We start from the raw sequence: 18,722 nt of genomic DNA, 5'->3' as shown, positions 1-18,722 counted from the left end.
TTGGTCGACAGTCATGTGCGTACTATTTAGAAAGCAGAAGGATGAATTAATTCACTGTAATGTAATCAATGGCTAGTGTAAACAATAATATAATCTAAACTGGGACAAAATCAATTCAATGAGTCATATTGCAACATTATTCATTCTTTTTATTAAGCCAATAATCCTAATTATTTCCCTCATGAGCTGTTAAGAATGACGAGTTAACAAGTCATTGTAATGACCATTTGGAAGTCACACTTATTTGAATTCTCTCTCTTTCGATTAATTTACTTGGCTCAAGTTGCTGATTTTCAAATTATGTTGCAACTCTGATTTGGAATCCAACCTGGTCTGCAGGGTTTGAGTTGTAAGGAGAGGCTGGATAGGCTGTATTTTTTTCCTACATTTCTGCAGGCTATTTCCTACATTTATATATATATATATATATATATATATATATATAAGATCATTCCTCAGCCTGCAGAAATGTAGGGAAAAAATATATCTATAATATATATATATATAATCATGAGGGGGGCATAGATAAGGTAAATAGCCAGTCTTTTCCTTAGGGTAGGGAAGTCTAAAATTAGAGGGCATAAGTTTAAGACACGGGGTTAAAAGGACATGAGTGGCAACTTTTTCCATACCGAGATGTACAGAACAAGCTGCCGGCGGAAATAGTGGAGGCAGATACAAATATAAGACATTTATAAGACAACTGAACAGGTACATAGATAGGAGAGGTTTGGAGGGATAAAGACCAGGTGCAAGCATGTTAGATTAGCAAATTTGCGAGACTCTGTACGCAAGGATGAGTTGAGCCGAAGGGCCTGTTTCCCTTCCACTTAGCTGGATGACTCGATAACAAAGTCTGGCAGACTCTTAGGTCTGTTTGATGCTCATCTTCAAGGGTCAATTAGACAAATAACACATTTTGAAACATTTTCTTTTTTCAACAAAGTGAAAAGTGATACCTTTTTTGGTAAGATCTTCGATTTTCTGAAAGTACTTGCCGAGCTCTAATCTCAGGCGACGAATCTCCTCTGCGCTCTTATTGCCCGAGTTACGCTGATTCAAGTGCGGGCCTGGGTCATGCGTTGGCGGTGAGTCGCGGAGCTCAGATCTGCCTTGGCTTTGGTTAGAGGTATAAATGTATACTCTGGCACCGGACCTGGTCAACTCCTCCTTTGCAGCTTGGCTCCTCTGGTGCCTCGGCTTCCTCATGTTTTCTACTTCCACTTTACTCATAACGCGTGCAGTGTTGTCGACCGATTTGCCTTTCCCAAGATTTGTACACAACAAAGCCTGCAGCTGGTCTCGTTCATGATTGTACAGGTAATCTTTCACTTGTTCTTCCAGGTGCTTTTTCCGCAGGTCTCTCCTTGCCAGCTGAACAGCCATATTCAGTCTGTCTTCGGACACGGCAGAAAATTGCAAAGAACTGCGTAGACTTTGGGCATCGTCGCGTACCTGTGTCTCACAAGGCTGGCGGAGTTTCTCAATGACAATCGGGCGAGGGTCCGTGAATTTCACAGCCAGGTTGGACACAGCATTCATCACGTCTCTATTAAATTTTAACTAGAAAAAAGAATAATATTTCAGCAATTTGCGTACATTTCATTGTCCTTTTGATGTATATAATGAAATGATTAAATGAGGTATCAGGCCTGTTCACTTCATTATCCAGCAGTATTTATTCTACAAAAATGCGGATCCAGTGATTGCTAAATATTAGTTTACGAACAGTTAACAGATGAAGCAAGACATTGTAGGCTACTCGACAATCAGTTCTTTTCTTTAAGATCTCTTGCATAGGAATTGATCCAATGCCAGGTGACTGTTCCTGAATCTATCGCATGTTAATACCATTTTTTCTGTACAGATAGTTCTGCTATAATATGATACCGCATCCTATTTAATTAAGAATGCAGCACATTATTAATTGATGTAAAAGAATGTTGCAAATGTACCTGAGTCTTATACAACTGTGTTCTACTCTGATCACTTCTTCCAAAATTATGTCCAGTTGAAATTGAAGGCATCCATATCCCGAATGATTGGGCTGAATCCGTCACTGGTCTTTGCTGCATGTTTGTAGCCATGATACCTATACTTTGAAAGTTAATATAATAAAATTAATCGCTCGTGAAAGGGGAGTATCCAAGTAAACAAATGTCAGTTCATTTTCAAGTAAGCAAATGGCAATTAGTGGTGGCATGGTGGCGCAGCAGTAGCGTTGCTGCCTCACAGCACCAGAGACCCAAGTTCATCACACTCCAAAGACGTACAGGTTTGTAGATAATTGGCTTGGTATAATTGTAAATTGCCCCTGGTGTGTGTAGGATAGCGTTAGTGCGTGGGGATCGCTGGTCGTCACGGACTCTCGGTTGGCCAAAGGGCCTGTTTCCGCGCAGTATCTCTAAACTAAATTCGATTTTTTTTTCTTTAAAAAATGTATAAAATGAAAGAGAATAACATGCAACAAAAAATGTGAAGTAACATCTTGAAATTTAAAATTAGGAAACAAAAAAATATCACACACACTATTATATCAATAAGCTCAAATATTATGGTTCAACTTTCATTGGAAAATTACAAAATACAATAAAAAGAGACAAATCTTGATTTCTACAAGAAACCATTGCAGAGGGGCAAGGGTATGATCGGAGACCAATGGGGTTACAGAGATTGCATCAGTTTTAGTTTCGAGATACAGCATTGAAACAGGCCCTTCATCCCGAGTCTGCCCCAACCAGTGGCCAGGGAGGAGGACCATTGTGGGCTCCACTTTTCCTGAGTATTCAGTGCAGACTCTTGTCCTGGAGCTTCCCAAACCTCACGTTTCCCTCTCCCCTGGTTCTCAGTCTGATGAAAGGGTGTGGAACTCTCTGCCACAGAAGGTAGTTGAGGCCACAGTTCATTGGCTATATTTAAGAGGGAGTTAGTTGGATGATCAGCCATGATCTTGTTGAATGGCGGGATCAGGGGGTATGGAGAGAAGGCAGGGATGGGATACTGAGGTGGATGATCAGCCATGATCATATTGAATGGCGGTGCTGGCACGAAGGGCCGAATGGCCTACTGCTGCACCTATTTTCTGTTTCTATGGACCCAATATGTCACCTATCCGTGTTCTCCAGAGACGGTGCCTGACCCGCTGAGTTACTCCAGCGTTTGATGTCCATCTTCGTCAGACTGCGAGTCGGGGGGACGGGGGGACATTATGGTCGCCGTCTCTGCCCCCTTTCCCGGGTGACTCCATGGCCCTCACATCATTGGGACGGAGACGCCGCTCGCCGCCTCTGATCCACAAACCCGCGGCCCCTTCTTACCTGCTCGTCCAGCGCCGGCGATGGATGGATGGACGGACAGCGCGGGGGGCCCGAGGTAAAGGGGCCGGAGCCCGGGAGGAGAGAGGGGAGAGTGAGAGGGGCCCGGGGGCAAGTGAGGCCGAGGAGGGAGAGAGAGTGAGAGGGGCCCGGGGGCAAGTGAGGCCGAGGCCGAGGGGGGCCGTTGCCAGGCAACAGCAGCGCCGGGCCGTTGCCAGGCAACAGCAGCGCCGGGCGGACGCGGACGACACAATGGCGCTCCAACGGCCGGAAGCGGAAGCAGAAGCAGTCCCCTCCCCCACCCCGGGGTTTGGGAAAGGTCCCGGTCCCGGTCCCGCCCGAGCTCGGGTTTCCGTTCCGCGTCTGTCTCTCTCTCTCTGTGTGTGAGTGTGAGTGTGCGCGCGCGTGGACATGGTCGTGGTGGAAGTGTCCGGATACCAGGCGTTCGTGGAGGCGGTGGCGAGCCACAAGGGCAAGACCATCTTCGCCTACTTCACCGGCTCCAAGGACAAGAACGGAGTGAGCTGGTGCCCGGACTGTGTGCAAGGTGAGCGGCCCACACACACGGTCACCCCCCCCCCCCAGACTGAACCCCCAGCCTAAACCCCAGCCCCCCCCCCCCCCAGACTAAACCCCCAGCCTAAAGTCCCAGCCCCCCCCCCCAGACTAAACCCCCAGCCCCCCCCCTAAAGTCCCCCCCCCCCCCCCCCAGACTGCCCCCCCCCCAGACTGAACCCCCAGCCTACAAGTCCCCAGCCCCCCCCCCAGACTGAACCCCCAGCCTAAAGTCCCAGCCCCCCCCCCCAGACTGAACCCCCAGCCTAAAGTCCCAGCCCCCCCCCCCCAGACTGAACCCCCAGCCTAAAGTCCCAGCCCCCCCCCCCCCCCTCCAGCCTAGTCCCCCCCCCCCCCCCAGACTGAACCCCCAGCCTAAAGTCCCAGCCCCCCCCCCAGACTGAACCCCCAGCCTAAAGTCCCAGCCCCCCCCCCCAGACCCCCCCCCCCTGAACCCCCAGCCTAAAGTCCCCCCCCCCCCAGACTGAACCCCCAGCCTAAAGTCCCAGCCCCCCCCCCCCCCAGACTGAACCCCCAGCCTAAAGTCCAGCCCCCCCCCCTCCCCTAGCCCCCCCACCAGACTGAACCCCCAGCCCTAAAGTCCCAGCCCCCCCCCCCCCAGACTGAACCCCCAGCCTAAAGTCCCAGCCCCCCCCCCCAGACTAAACCCCCAGCCTAAAGTCCCAGCCCCCCCCCCCCAGACTGAACCCCCAGCCTAAAGTCCCAGCCCCCCCCCCCAGACTGAACCCCCAGCCTAAAGTCCCAGCCCCCCCCCTCCCCTAGCCCCCCCCCCCCCTCACCTTTCTCACCAGGGACTAACTGTACAGAACGTTTTTCCTTCTATTATTTATTATGTAAAAGAATATGTGTGTTATGATTGTGTTTATAATTTGTTTGGTTGTTTGTTTGTCTTTTGCACAAAAGTCCGCGAGCATTGCCACTTTTATTTCACTGCACATCTCGTATGTGTATGTGACAAATAAACTTGACTTGACTTGACTTGACTTCCTCCCCCCCCCCCCCCCCCCCTCCCCCCCCCCCCCCCCCCCCCCAGACTGAACCCCCAGCCTACAGTCCCAGCCCTACCTCAGCCTCTCTCCCCCCTCCCTCCCTCCCTCCCCCTCCCTCAACCTCCCCCCTCCCCCCCCAGTAGGGAAAAGGGGAAGTACAATGGGATCTGGGGGTCCTTGTACATCAGTCTATGAAAGTAAGCATGCAGGTACAGCAGGCAGTGAAGAAAGCGAATGGCATGTTGGCCTTTATAACAAGAGGAATCGAATATAGGAGCAAAGAGGTCCTTCTGCAGTTGTACAGGGCCCTGGCGAGACCACACCTGGAGTATTGTGTGCAGTTTTGGTCCCCTAATTTAAGGAAAGACATTCTTGATATTAAGGGAGTGCAGCGTAGGTTCACCAGGTTAAATCCCGGGATGGCGGGACTGTTATATGCTGAGAGAATGGGCAAGCTGGGCTTGTATACCCTGGAGTTTAGAAGGATGAGAGGAGATCTCATTGAAACACATAAGATTGTTAAGGGCTTGGACACGCTAGAGGCAGGAAGCATGTTCCTGATGTTGGGGGAGTCCAGAACGAGGAACCAGTTTAAGAATAAGGAATAAGCCATTTAGAACGGAGATGAGGAAACACTTTTTCTCACAGAGAGGGCGGTGGAGGCAGGTTCTCTGGATGCTTTCATGAGAGAGCTAGATAGGGCTCTTAAAAATAGCAGTCAGGGGATATGGGGAGAAGGCAGGAACGGGGTACTGATTGGGGATGATCAGCCATGATCACATTGAATGGCGGTGCTGGCTCGAAGGGCCAAATGGCCTACTCCTGCACCTGTTGTTTATTGTAATATCTGACATAGATCAGCCATGATCGAATGGCAGAGTGGACTCGATAGGGCAAACTAAACCATCCCACCAACAACTGGAGAGAGGTTTAAGAAAGATCTGCAGATGCTGGTAAATCAAAGGTAGACACAAAGTACTGGAGTAACTCAGCGGGTGAGGCAGCATCTATGGAGAGAAGGAATTGGCAACGTTCCTTCTCTCCATAGATGCCTCACCCGCTGAGTTACTCTAGCATTTTGTATCTAACTAGAGAGAGGTGCTGAGCTACCATCTATCCCATTGATCATCGGACTGTCTTTGATCGGACTTCACTGGCCTTTATCTTGTATTAAATGTTATTCTCTTTATCATGTGCCTGTACAGTGTGGATGGCTCGATTGTAATCATGTATTGTCTTTCCGCTGACTGGTTAGCATGCAACAAAAGCTTTTCACTGTACCTGGGTACACTTCCCTGCTTTGTAGGTTAATGAGCCACTGTAAATTGCCCCTAGCATGTAGGGGAGTGAAGGCAGGATAACATGGAACTAATGTGAATGAGTGATTGATGGAAAGGTACAATGGTACAAGGTACAAAGGACATTTATTATCACATACACCAATTGGTGTAGTGAAATTTGACTTGCCACTGCAGCGCACAAATAAAGATAAGACACAACATTAAAGAATTTACCAATAAACATAACAACATCCCCCCACAATGGTTCCCACTGTGGGGGAAGGCATCAAAAGTCCAGTCCCATCCCCCTGTTTACCCATAGTCGGGCCTATTGAGGCCTCCGCAGTCGCTGCTACGGCAGCCCGATGCTTCAGGCCCTGTCGCCGGATGATGCTCTGGCGTTGGGGGAACACTCTCAGCGGCTCGGAGTGTCTGGAGCGGCCGCTTCCTCCCCGGAGATCGCGGCTCACAAAGTCCACGAGCCGCGCTGGTCGGAACTCCGACACTGGCGACCTCGGCGTAAGATCCCAGGCTCCACGGTGTTTAAAGCTCAGCGCCGACCGCAGCTGGAAGCTCCACAGACCGCAGCTCCGCGATGTTGGAGTCGGCGGTCTCAGCACTCCAGAGCACACCCGGGTAAGGCATCGCCCGCTCCACGATGGTGCCTCAGCGCTGTGCCGCCGCCGAAGCTGAAGTCTTGGCCAGTCCCGGCAGGAAACGCCGCTCCAGACTGTTGGTAGACCACGAGGAAGGGGCGAAAACATGGCTCGGAGAAAAGCCGCATCTCCGACCAGGTAATGACTGAGAAAAATAGTTTCCCCCTTTCCCCCACCCCCCATATAAAAAGACTAAAAGATAGTTACTTGGGCCTAAGTGCCTGTTGCCATCCCGTAGATCTAAATTATCTCAAATGTGGCCTGTTTCTCTTAGACAGCTTCATTTTAGTATTGTGCTGGTTTAAACCGAAGAGAGACTCAAAAAGCTGGAGTAACTCAGCGGAACAGGTAGCAACTCTGGAGAGAAGGAATGGGTGACGTTTCGGGTCGAGACCCTCATTTAGACTTCAATCTTCTGTAAAGTATTGTTACTTTACAGGTCTCGGTATTGTCACAGGACCATCAGTTATTTTACCATTTATTTCATTGTGGTGGCCGCTCACAAAATTATAGTGATGCAAAGGTGTTCTTTTTCTCCAGCTGAACCAATAGTCCGTGCAGAACTGGATAAAATGCCCGAAGGAGCCATCTTCATCTATTGTCAAACAGGAGCCCGGCCAGAGTAAGTGTCCACTTAAAATGTCAAAAGAATATCTCAAATAGAATTCGCTCATTCGGGGAGGGGGGAGAGATTATGAAACGCAGAAGTGTGGGCGTGGCTCAGTCTCTGCAAGGTGGGGGAGGGGTCACAACTCTGTCTGAGCCAAAGATCCTATGCTATAGGATCTTTGGTCTGAGCTGTGAATCAACTGAACACACTAAATGTCTACTGAACTGTGAATGTGGTGGTTGTGTGGTTTTATGGTGGTTTCACCCTGCTTGAAATGGTATTCAAAGGATCAATTACTGTCACATACACCAATTGGTGTAGTGAAATTCGAGTTGCTATTGCAGCACATTAATAATACATCATAACATTTATATAGAAATTTAACATCAAACATAAAAACATCCCCCCACAATGGTTCCCACTGTGAGGGAAGGCACAAAGTCCAGTCCCCATCCCTTGTCCACCCATAGTCGGGCCTATTGAGGCCTCCGCAGTCGCCGCTACGGTGGGCCCGATGTTTCAGGCCCTTCTCGCCGGGTGATGGTGCTCCGGCGTCGGTAGAACCCTCTCAGCGGCTTGGGATGCCTGGAACAGCCGCTTCCTTACCGGAGACCGCGGCTTCCGAAGCCATCAGGCAGCGATGGACGGAGCTCCACCACTGGCGATCTCGACGAAAGATCCCAGGCTCCGCAATGTCAAAGTTAGCGCCGCAGCTGGCCGCTCCACAGACCGGCATCTTTGCGATGTTCATCGGCGGACTCAGCATTCCGGAGCTCCAGCGCGGCGACCCGGGCAAAGCATCGCCCGCTCCGGGATAGCGCTCCAGCGCTGTGCCGCCACCTAAACCATGCTTCTGGCCGGTCCAGACCCAAAGGTAGGTCGCGAGGACGGGTCGAAGATGCTGCTCAGAGGAAAGCTGCCTCTCCGACCAGGAAGGGACTAGGAAAAAGCAGTTTCCCCCCCCCCCCCCCCCCCCCCCCCATCCACCACGTAAAAAGACTAGACCTCCAAAACAAAACACTATTTTAACAAACTAAAAATTAAAAAAAGAAGTAAAAAGACGGACCGCTGCAGGCAGGGCAGCCAAACCCAACTGGACGGTGCCCCCTAAAACTGTATGAAACTGCATTTGAATGGTCGGAAACGGCACTTGAATTTGGTGGCCTTGCACCCTGCTTGAAATGGAATTTCAAGCTTGAAATGGAATAGCCGTGTCAACTGCCAGCCCACCAGCCGTGAGCTGCCAACACATCAAGCTTGAGTGACTGAGCTGCCACCCCAAGAATCCATTTGGCCCACAATGACCATACTAGCCCTTCAGCCCACAACACCCATACTAGTGCTCCAGAACCCCCCCCAACTAGCCACCAATATTGGAATTTGTGGAAAGGTGGAATATTGCATTGGGGGACCAGCCCTCCCGTGTGAACATGGGACCCAATGGGTCCCACTTAGTCTAGTATATACATATTTATGGTATATGGACACACTGATCTGTTCTGTATTTATGCCTACAATGTTCTGTTGTGCTGCATTTCATTGTCCTATCTGGGACACATAACAATAAACTCTCGACTTGCCTCGTATATAAAACCGGGATACACTTGAAACTAAGCTTTAGTGCCCACATGTCAAAGCGCCAGCGAACTAGATGGAAATGAAATCACATTAATACTAACTGTGGTATTAAATCAACTTCATAAAATTGCATGCAAGTAATTATCTTCAGTGAAGTTGGCGTTTGTAAGGATAGCTAACGTGACTATCTTCTGTCTGCATATTGTCATTGACCAGATGGAAGAATGGTAAAAACAAGTTTCGGACAGAACTGAAGCTCACTGGTGTACCAACTCTCATGAAATATGGCACAGTAAGTTAAGACTAATCGTATAGTGTCTGAGGTTTTTTTTGCATTTTGTAAATGTTCTTATATACCGTTATATTTAAAGTATTATAAATTTTGAAGTGATTAGGCGCAGCGTGGAGTTGCTGCCTCACAGCGCCGGAGACTCGGGTTCGACCCGGGCTACAGTTGCTGTCTGTACGGAGTTTGTACGTTCTCCCCGTGACCTGCGTTGGTTTTCTCCGGTTGTCTCCCATACTCCAAAGACGTGCCGGTTTGTAGGTTAATTGGCTTTGGCAAAATTATCCATAGCGTGTAGGATAGTGTTAGTGTATGGGGTAACGATTAAAAAATACTGGCCAATTGATGGAGAATGCCAGATTCTGGGAACGTTTCTTCCCAGCTGTTATCAGGCAGCTGAGGAACTAGAGAGCAGTCCTGATCTACTATCTACCTCATTGGTGACCCTCGGACTATCCTTGATTGGACTGTGCCTTGGCTTTACCTTGCTCTAAACGTTATTCCCCACCATGTACCTATACACTGTAAATGGCTCAATTGTAATCATGTATTGTCATTCTGCTGGCTGGTTAGCACACGAGAAGGCTCTGCAGAGAAGTGCATTCGGCCGAACGCACTATGGGAACTTAACTCACCCCCCTGCAGGAACTATACATCAGGAGGTGCAACTCCAGAGCCAATAAGATCATGGGAGACCCCTTCCATCCCGGCAACGGACTGTTCCAGCTGCTACGTTCAGGCAAACGCCTCCTTTGCCATGCTGTGAGAACGAAGGAGTTTCTTCCCAGAGGCCATTAGGACTGTAAACTCCTATCTCACCAGGGACTAACTTTACTGAACCACTCTACTGCTTTTTTTTTTAATTGCTGTTTTTTTCCTTTTTCCTTCCGCCCACAATATTTAATATGTAAACGAATATGTGATTCTGTTCCATTCTGTTTGTAGTTGGTTTGGTTGTTTGTCTTTTTGCACAAAGTCCGTGAGCATTGCCACTTTTCATTTCACTGCACATATCTTATGTGTATGTGACGAATAAACTTGACTTGACTTGGCTTGACAAAAGCTTTTCACTGTACCTCGGTACACGTGAGAATGAACTACACTGATGTCTCTAGGAATGTTTTAATGTGGTTTTCTCAAAAACGTTAATACCAGGATAACTCTTGTCTTGTGTTTCAGACTCAAAAGCTGGTGGAAGAGCAGTTATTCAATCAGGAACTTGTGCAAATGCTTTTCGCAGAGGACTGAAAATTCCACAACCTCTTTAGACCCTGGATTCGTGTTCAAGCAGATTCTATCTGATTTTTCCCGATCTTGGATGGTTTTGTGTTCAACTGTTCCAGACGTCAAGCTGAATTACATTTCCAATTTTGTTTGCTTTAATATAAACTGTCTTTGGACAACACAATAAAAATGGCGCGGGCTTTTCAACATCGCGGCAATGTTTATAAATTTGTTGACGGGATTCTTTCCAAAGAAATATTTCCAAATATTCAAAGAATGATGTATGCAACTGAGAAAAGCAATTGTTTTCCTCTGCAGTATACACTAACTTAAAATTACAGTTTGATTTTACAGTGTCAAGATACTGTAAGCTACTGTGTTTGATTAATGCTTGGAGTACTGGTTAAAGCTTGGAACAGTGAGAACATTGTTAAGCGTTCAATGAATCAGTGACGTTGTAAATGTGACATTTTATTGTGGAAAATGCCCAAGTATTCTTGATTTTTAAAAAACTCTGATTCAACTTCAATCAATGTTGTGAACACGTTTCTCAAAATAAATGTGGTATGTTTGATCATTCATGCTGTGTATGGATACTAACTGATGGATACTAACATTTCATTACGCACTCTCCTGATCAGATATATCCGAGGACACTGCGGGAGCCCTGGCTGAGATTTGCAAGTTGTCATTATACAGGCGAGGTGCCTGAAGACTGGAGGGTGGCAAATGTTTCTATTCGAGGGTTGCAGGGAAAAGCCTGGGAACTATAGGCCAGGCTTTTCACATACAAGGAATTTCCCTTGGTGCTCTGCCCACAAGCAACAACATGACATACAGTGACAGTTACGAATGACTCAGAAAACTCTAAACATTAATAATAATAAAACATTAATGATAAAACACCATTGATCAAGCATGTGAACCAACAAAATACCAGATCAAAGGGAGGCTACATATTTTTGGCTGTTGAGTAGAGCAACTACTCGTGGATAAAAACGTTTTTTATGTCTGGCTGTGGCAGCTTTGACAATCCGGAGTCGCCTTCCAGAGGGAAGTAATTCAAAGAGTTTGTGGCGAGGGTGAGAGGGGTCAGAGGTGATCTTGCCTGCTCGCTTCCTGGCCCTTGCAGTGTACAGTTCATCAATGGAGGGAAGGTTGCAGCCAACAATCTTCTCTGCTGATCGGACGATTCGCTGCAGCCTCCAGGTGTCGTGCTTGGTGGCTGAGCCTAACACCTGTGGTCGGAAAGTTAGAGTATTCTGAGGGATAAGAAATGCATGCATTTAGATGGACAAGGGATAGTCAACATGGTTTTGTACGTGGGAGGTAGTGTCTCACCAATCTGTGTTTTTTTTTAATGAGGTGACCAGTGAGGGCAGAACTGAAGACGTATGTCTGGAATTCAGTAAGGCATGTGACAAGGTGCCGCATGGTGGGCTGTTCCGGAAGGTTAGATCTCATGGGATCCAAGGAGAGATAGCTGAATGGGTAGAAAATTGGCTTCGTGGAAGGAAGCAGAGGGTGATGGTGGAAGGATGCTTCTCGGACTGGAGGCCTGTGACTAGTGGTGTGCCTCTGGGTTGGGTGCTGGGCCATTGCTGCTTGTCATCTACCTCCATGATTTGGATGAGAATGTACAGTATAAAGGGCATGACTAGCAAGTTTGAATCAAGATTTCTTTTAACAAACTTCAACCTGAGCAGTGTAGACTACTTAGTATGTTATATTGACAAATTGTCTCAATAACTGTGGAGGCCCCCTCCTTTTAACACTCGCCTTGCCCGCTTTGTGTTGGTGGAGATGGCAAGAATTAATCTTTTAAGCTCTTTCATTTGTACTGGGTTTAGTTTAGTTTAGAGATATAGCGCCGACCAGCGATCCCCGCACATTAACACTATCCTACATTTTTTACATTTACACCAAGCCAATTAACCAACAAACCTGTACATCTTTGGAGTGTCGGAGGAAACCGAAGATCTCAGAGAAAACCCACTCAGGTCGCGGAGAGAGCGTACAAACGCCGTAGACAGCGCCCGTAGTCGGGATCGAACCCGGGTCTCCGGCACTCCGTTCGTTGTAAGGCAGCAACTCTACCGCTGCGCCACCATGACGGCCCAAATTTAAGAAACGCCAGTGTATCACCACTCTGGCAGTTCAGGTAACAGAGATTTCTCCCTTGGGGCAATTCACAAGTCACGACCAAACAGTTTGAGATGGAGAATAAAAGTTCACCCCCTACACAATGTGGAAAATGGACATGGAGGAACAGCGTGAAAATTCCAGCCAAAACTAAAAAATGAATTTTTATGTCCAACTGGCATAGGATGGGGGAAATAAATCTTAGTCTAAAGCTTGGGAATCCTGGCTGATGGGCTCTACATGGACCTCAGCAATGGAACAAGGCAACAAATGCATTGACAGCTTTCCCAAGCTTACAGCGTTTCCAAACAAAATCCAGGACTCACCTTAAATAGGTAACTTATCTCACGCTGGAGGCAGAAAACATGTTCCCGATGTTGGGGGAGTCCAGAACCAGGCGCCACAGTTTAAGAATAAGGGGTAAGCCATTTAGAACGGAGAGGAGGAAACACTTTTTCTCACACAGTTGTGAGTCTGGAATTCTCTGTCACAGGGGGCGGTGGAGGCAGGTTCTCTGGATGTTTTCAAGAGAGAGCTGTATAGGGCTCTTAAAGATAGCGGTCAGGGGATATGGGGAGAAGGCAGGAACGGTGTACTGAGGGATGATCAGCCATGATCACATTGAATGGCGTTGACCGGCGGGCCTTCAGGCGGGTTCTCTGTCCCACCGACTGAGCCCCTCTGGTGGGCGTTGCGTTTGTGTCATCTGCCTTACAACATGATAGACACCACACTTCAAAGTAATAGGAGATGGCAGCAGAGGAACAGTATTTTGTCTGCATCCTTCCACAGTTAAGAAGCCCCTCTCTCCCCCACCCCCCTCCCCATTTAGAGGTCTCAGGAATTTTGATATGCCAGAAGGAGAGGGCAGGAATATTTTGGCCCACTTCCCTGCTAATGTTTTACCAAGTGGCCTTTCCTAAAGAAGAACATGTGGTGGTATTGAGAGTTAATGGATTAAAATAAAAATCAAGAGACACAAAAAGCTTGGAGTAACAGCGGGTCAGACAGCACCCTTGAGAAAAGGAATAGATGATGTTTTGGGTCGAGACCCAGCTTCAGACTAACCCCAAGATTATAAGTGATAGGAGTAGAATTAGGCCATTCGGCCCATCGAGTCTCTCTGCCATTCAATCATGGCTGATCCATCTCTACATCATAACCCCATTCTTCTGCCTTCTCCAATAACCTCTGACACCCGTAACAACCAAGGTTTCTAAAAATCGTGCTCCCATCAGTGCAACCAAAGAGCACAATTGGCTTGAAGAAGGGTTCGAACCAAAAACGTCAGCTTTCCACCGCTTCCAGACCCGCTGAGTTACTCCAGCACTCCGGTATTTCTGTACCAGCAGTTCCCTTAGTCTACAAAGAATAAACCGTACGTCAACCCAAATCACTGGCAAATTTGGACGGATAACATTAACATTTCCACACCCTTCAATACGTGGAATACTTCAGAGATACACATTTATTTGAAAAATCTTTCAAAAATATTTACAATTTATACAAATGATATACAGTGTAAACTCCCCTCACCCTCCCCCATATTAAGGCAGTTCAGGCAAAAGAGATTTGTCCTTATGGAATTTACAAATCACCACCAAAATAATTAAGAGATAAGGAATAAAAATTTGCATTAATACAATTTATCTGATAGGAAAATAAATAAATATAAAATGTGACAATAACAAATTTTGTCAAGGGTTGATGTTACAGTAAATCACAATAAGGACAGTGTCTTGGGAATGTGATCCCTTTGTCATGCGGGGGTATTCTGTAATTTAAAGGCATCAATTATATTGAGTTAAAATAGCTTTAAGGGCCTGTCCCACTTGCCGATTTTTTTCGGCGACTGCCGGCATCATTGACTGGCGTATCAGGTCACCAAAAAAGTTGCGGCGTGACGTGACGATGACAACATATCGACGAGCGGAGTTTCCTCAAGTGTCGCAACATTTTCTTTTGTCGCTGCTGGATCTTGAAATGTTCAAAATCTTTCGGAGACCCTGATACGTCAGTCGATGACGTTCGGCCCACTGAGTCCACGCTGACCAGAGATCTCCCCGTACACGAGCACTGTCCAACACACTAGGGACAAATTTCAATTACGCAATTAACCGACAAACCTGTAGCTTTTGAGCGTGTGGGGAAACGAGAAAACCCACGCGGTCACAGGGAGAACGTACAAACTCTGTACAGACAGCACCCATAGTCTGGATCGTAGCAGCAGCAACTCTACCGCTGCGCCACTGTGCCGCCCGCTTTTTAAGAATTTTATTGTTGCCCGATTATAATCAATGCTTTCAGCACAATAGCTGTCAAAAGAATATAAAGCAAATAGATTTTCCCTCAGTTTTTATTCGTTGGCTTGTTTTCTCGCACAAGTTCATTTCCTTGGGGCCCAATCACTTCCCATGCTTCAGACAAGTCTTTGGTGGTTGATGGTGATTTGATGCTGTTACCTCGATAAAGAAATCCAAACCTGTAAGAACAAAAACAACACAATATACGAGAGGAATAGATCGGGCCTCTTGCCCAGAGTAGGGGAATCGAGGACCAGAGGACATAGGTTCAAGGTGAAGGGGAAAAGATTTAATAGGAATCTGAGGGGTAACTTTTTCACACAAAGGGTGCTGGGTGAATGGAATGTGCTGCCACAGGAGGTAGTTGAGGCAGGGACTATCCCAACGTTTAAGAAACAGTTAGACAGGTACATGGATAGGGCAGGTTTGGAGGGATATGGACCAAGCACAGGCAGGTGGGACTAGTGTAGCTGGGACATGTTGTCCGGTGTGGGGAAGTTGGGCTGAAGGGTCTGTTTCCACACTGTATCACTCTATGATTCTAATATGTAAGAGGAAAGCAACTCATGACATCACTATCGACCTAGTGTGGAAACAGGCTCTTCGGCCCACCGAGTCCGTCACGACCAGCGATCCCTCGCACATTAACACTATCCTGACACACACTAGGGACAATTTACACATACACCAAGCCAATTAACCTACAAACCTGTATATCTTAGGAGTGTGGGAGGAAATCGAAGATCTCGGAGAAAATCCACGCAGGTCACAGGGAGAACGGTACAAACTCCGTACAGACAGCACCCGTAGTCAGGAGCGAACCCGGGTCTCCGGCCCTGCATGCGCTGTAAGGAAGCAACACTGCCGCAGCGCCACCGTGCCGCTCTTGTCATTTGAAATCATTTCATTTAGGTGCGATTATACACAGCACTGTGCAATATATATATGATTGCAATCCATATATTACATAGAACAGGTCAGTATAAGAACAGGCCCTTCGGCCCACAATGTCCATAGTTAAACTAATCTCATCTGCCAGTACAGATCCATTTCTTCCATTTGCTACACATCCATGTGCCTATCCAAAAGTATCTTCAATGCCACAAACGTATCTGCGTTCACCACCACCCCTAGAAACACGTTCCATGCATCCACCGCTGTAAAAAAAACCTGCCCCACGTGTCTCCTTTAAACTTTGGCCCTCTCACCTTACAGCTATGCCTTTCAGTCTTTGACAATTCCACACTGGGGGAGAAAGGTTTTGACTGTCTATCCAATCTATGCCTCTTCAGGTCTCTCAACCTCTGGCGTTCCGGGGAAACCAATCCACCTTTGTCCCACCGCTCCCTGCAGCTAATGCCCCTTTATTCAGGCAACAGCTCTGATAAAAACTATAAAGGATTCCTCATCAACAGCCCAAATTTAATTGTGTCGGAGGGGACTGCAGATGCTGGTTTATACCGAAGATAAGCACAAGGTGCTGGAGTAAATCAGCGGATCAGGCAGCATCTCTGGAGGAAAAGGGTGGGTGACGTTTCGGGTCGCTACCCCTCTTTCAGTCTGAGGCAGGGTTCCGACCTGAAACGTCATCCATCCTTTTTCTTCAGAGATGCTGCCTGACCCGCTGAGTTACTCCTGCACTTTGCGTCCACCCCAAATTCTGTTTTCAGCTTCGACCACAAGAGCAATGTATGCACACACCGCACACACACACCGCGCACACACGCACACACACCGCGCACACACACAGACACACACACGCACACACACTATTCTCCACAATCAGCAAGGCTACTGAGGAAAAATAAAGAGGAATAAAACTACAGGGACAGATTCCCATTCAATTTCTGAGCACAACTGTCGATGGCAAAAGTCGACATGCGATAAGTTCAGTTAAATCTCGACTCGAGCACGTCAGAGACACAATCACGGGGGGAAAATGTACATTTCTTTCAAGAATGTCATCCAGCTGACTGAACCTCTGACGATACTGGGCTGTAGAGGGAAATCATTCAGCATCGACATCAAACAATTTATTGGATCAGCCTGAAGTTAGGCACAAAACGCTGGTGTAACTCAGCGGGTCAGGCAGCATTTCTGCAGAGAAGGAATGGGTGACGTTTCAGGTCAGAACCCTTCGTCAGACTCAAGACTCAAGACTCAAGAGTCCGAAGAGGGGTCTCCATTCCTTCTCTCCAGAGATGCTGCCTGTCCCACTGAGTATCTCAACCATATTTCTGTTTCACCCCTGCAGTTGAAACTTCTTCCGCAGAGATGTGGAATTCACCCTCCACACAGTTGCTCATCCACTGGTTCGCACGCGACAAAAGCTTTTCACTGTACCTCATTACACGTGACAATAAACTAAACTGAAACAAAACTGATTCGATCCCTAGTCTCGGCCGAGTTACTGGGGTTAGGAAAGGAACCAGTGAACTTTGGGCGCAATGATGGAGTTTGGGGTCGAAAGTGAATGGACACTTTGTGAGATTCACAGTGAGATTCATTGCTTGCTCGCCCAAGGTATGCAAATTGTGGGCACATAAAGGGCACCAACATAGTTACAAACCTCTCCCGCGCCAAGTTCCCTTTGTTTTCTCCCCCCCCCCCCCCCCCCCCAGTCCCCCATGCCGGGTCCTCTGTTCCCAGCGATGGTGGCGCAGCGGTAAAATTGCTGCCTTACAGCAAATGCAGCGCTGGAGACCCGGGTTCGATCCCGACCATGGGTGCTTTCTGTACAGACAGGCCAGGTGAGAGACAGAGGACATGATTTTTTTTAAAGAAATACAGTACGGAACCAGGCCCTTCAGCCCATCGGTTCAATAGACAATAGGTGCAGGAGTAGGCCATTTGATCCTTCGAGCCAGCACCGCCATTCAATGTGATCATGGCTGATCATCCCCAATCAGTACCCTGTTCCTGCCTTCTCCCCTCTCCCCATATCCCGACTCCGCTATTTTTAAGAGCCCTATCTAGTTCGGGTCCACGCCCAACCAGCGATCCCCACACATTAACACTATCCTACACCCACTGGGGACAATTTTTTTTTACATTTACCAAGCCAATTAACCTACAAACCTGTACGTCTTTGGAATGTGGGAGATCTTGGAGAAATCCCGCACAGGTCACGGGGAGAATGTGCAAACTCCATGCAGACAGCACCCGTAGTCGGGATCGAACCCGGGTCTCCAGCGCTGTGAGGCGGCAACTCTAACGCTGCGCCACCGTGCTGCCCCTTAATAGAGTGGCAGACACAGCCAAGAGGCTACTCAGTGGGACGACCATCGGCAAGGCCCAGTATCTAGGAGAACCCACCTGTATAGCACGTGACAACTGGTCGTGGAGGGACATTGATCGAGGGAGAGTCTTACCAGGCCATCCCACCTGCCCAGCTGGGGGTGGATGTGCGGTAATGGGTGACCTGCAAAGGGAGGGTGACACAGTGAATAGAAAATGCTACCGACCGACCGACCCTGCTAATGCAGACACACGGGCAAACAGCAGGACTAAATATGCACACCAGGGATAGTTTTATTGGGATTTCCTCAATACAGACACAACGTGCTGGAGTAACTCAGTGGGTCAGGCAGCATATCTCTGGAGAACATGGATACGGCCCTTCTTCAGTCTGAGCCACCCATGTTGTCCAGAGATGCTGCTCGACTCGTTCTCTCACCAGCGACAGTGCAGTGCCGAGCTACCATCTACTTCATTGGAGGCATTTGATCTATCTTTAATCAGACTTTATCTTACACTAAATAATA

General features: G+C 47.9%; 3 protein-coding genes across 5 annotated transcripts in view; 1 reads left to right on the top strand and 2 right to left on the bottom strand.

The window, feature by feature from the left end:
* Positions 1-3,479, bottom strand: part of kiaa0753 (KIAA0753 ortholog) — a 28,356-nt gene extending 24,877 nt beyond the window's left edge. For 2 of the 3 annotated variants that reach the window (XM_055658113.1, XM_055658115.1), the window contains exons 1-3: positions 3,318-3,479; positions 1,956-2,097; positions 960-1,563 (exon numbers count right to left, since the gene is read on the bottom strand). In XM_055658113.1, coding sequence (XP_055514088.1) covers positions 960-1,563; positions 1,956-2,087 — 736 coding nt within the window. In that variant the 5' untranslated portion in view covers positions 2,088-2,097; positions 3,318-3,479. The remainder of the gene's footprint in view (positions 1-959; positions 1,564-1,955; positions 2,098-3,317) is intronic. The other variant, XM_055658114.1, reaches the window with a different exon arrangement.
* A 153-nt stretch (positions 3,480-3,632) lies between these two features.
* On the top strand, positions 3,633-11,092 carry txndc17 (thioredoxin domain containing 17). Its single transcript, XM_055658112.1, has 4 exons — positions 3,633-3,861; positions 7,356-7,437; positions 9,220-9,295; positions 10,469-11,092. Exons 1-4 carry the CDS (start codon positions 3,726-3,728, stop codon positions 10,535-10,537), a joined length of 363 nt encoding a protein of 120 aa, XP_055514087.1. The 5' UTR covers positions 3,633-3,725; the 3' UTR covers positions 10,538-11,092.
* A 3,013-nt stretch (positions 11,093-14,105) lies between these two features.
* Positions 14,106-18,722, bottom strand: part of rilp (Rab interacting lysosomal protein) — a 41,821-nt gene continuing 37,204 nt past the window's right edge. Inside the window, exon 8 of the mRNA XM_055657426.1 lies at positions 14,106-15,137. Coding sequence (XP_055513401.1) covers positions 15,005-15,137 — 133 coding nt within the window. The 3' untranslated portion in view covers positions 14,106-15,004. The remainder of the gene's footprint in view (positions 15,138-18,722) is intronic.

The sequence above is a fragment of the Leucoraja erinacea genome, chromosome 28 (genome assembly GCF_028641065.1).
Source record: "Leucoraja erinacea ecotype New England chromosome 28, Leri_hhj_1, whole genome shotgun sequence".
NCBI lineage: Eukaryota > Metazoa > Chordata > Chondrichthyes > Rajiformes > Rajidae > Leucoraja > Leucoraja erinaceus.
This window is presented reverse-complemented; position numbering and strand designations above follow the sequence as displayed.

Bases quoted from the DNA above. Each gene is read 5' to 3' on its own strand.
- txndc17 (XM_055658112.1), top strand. From the start codon at position 3,726: ATGGTCGTGGTGGAAGTGTCCGGATACCAGGCGTTCGTGGAGGCGGTG. The intron at 3,862-7,355 runs GTGAGCGGCCCA...CTTTTTCTCCAG, and splicing joins GTGCCCGGACTGTGTGCAAG to CTGAACCAATAGTCCGTGCA. The intron at 7,438-9,219 runs GTAAGTGTCCAC...GTCATTGACCAG, and splicing joins CAAACAGGAGCCCGGCCAGA to ATGGAAGAATGGTAAAAACA.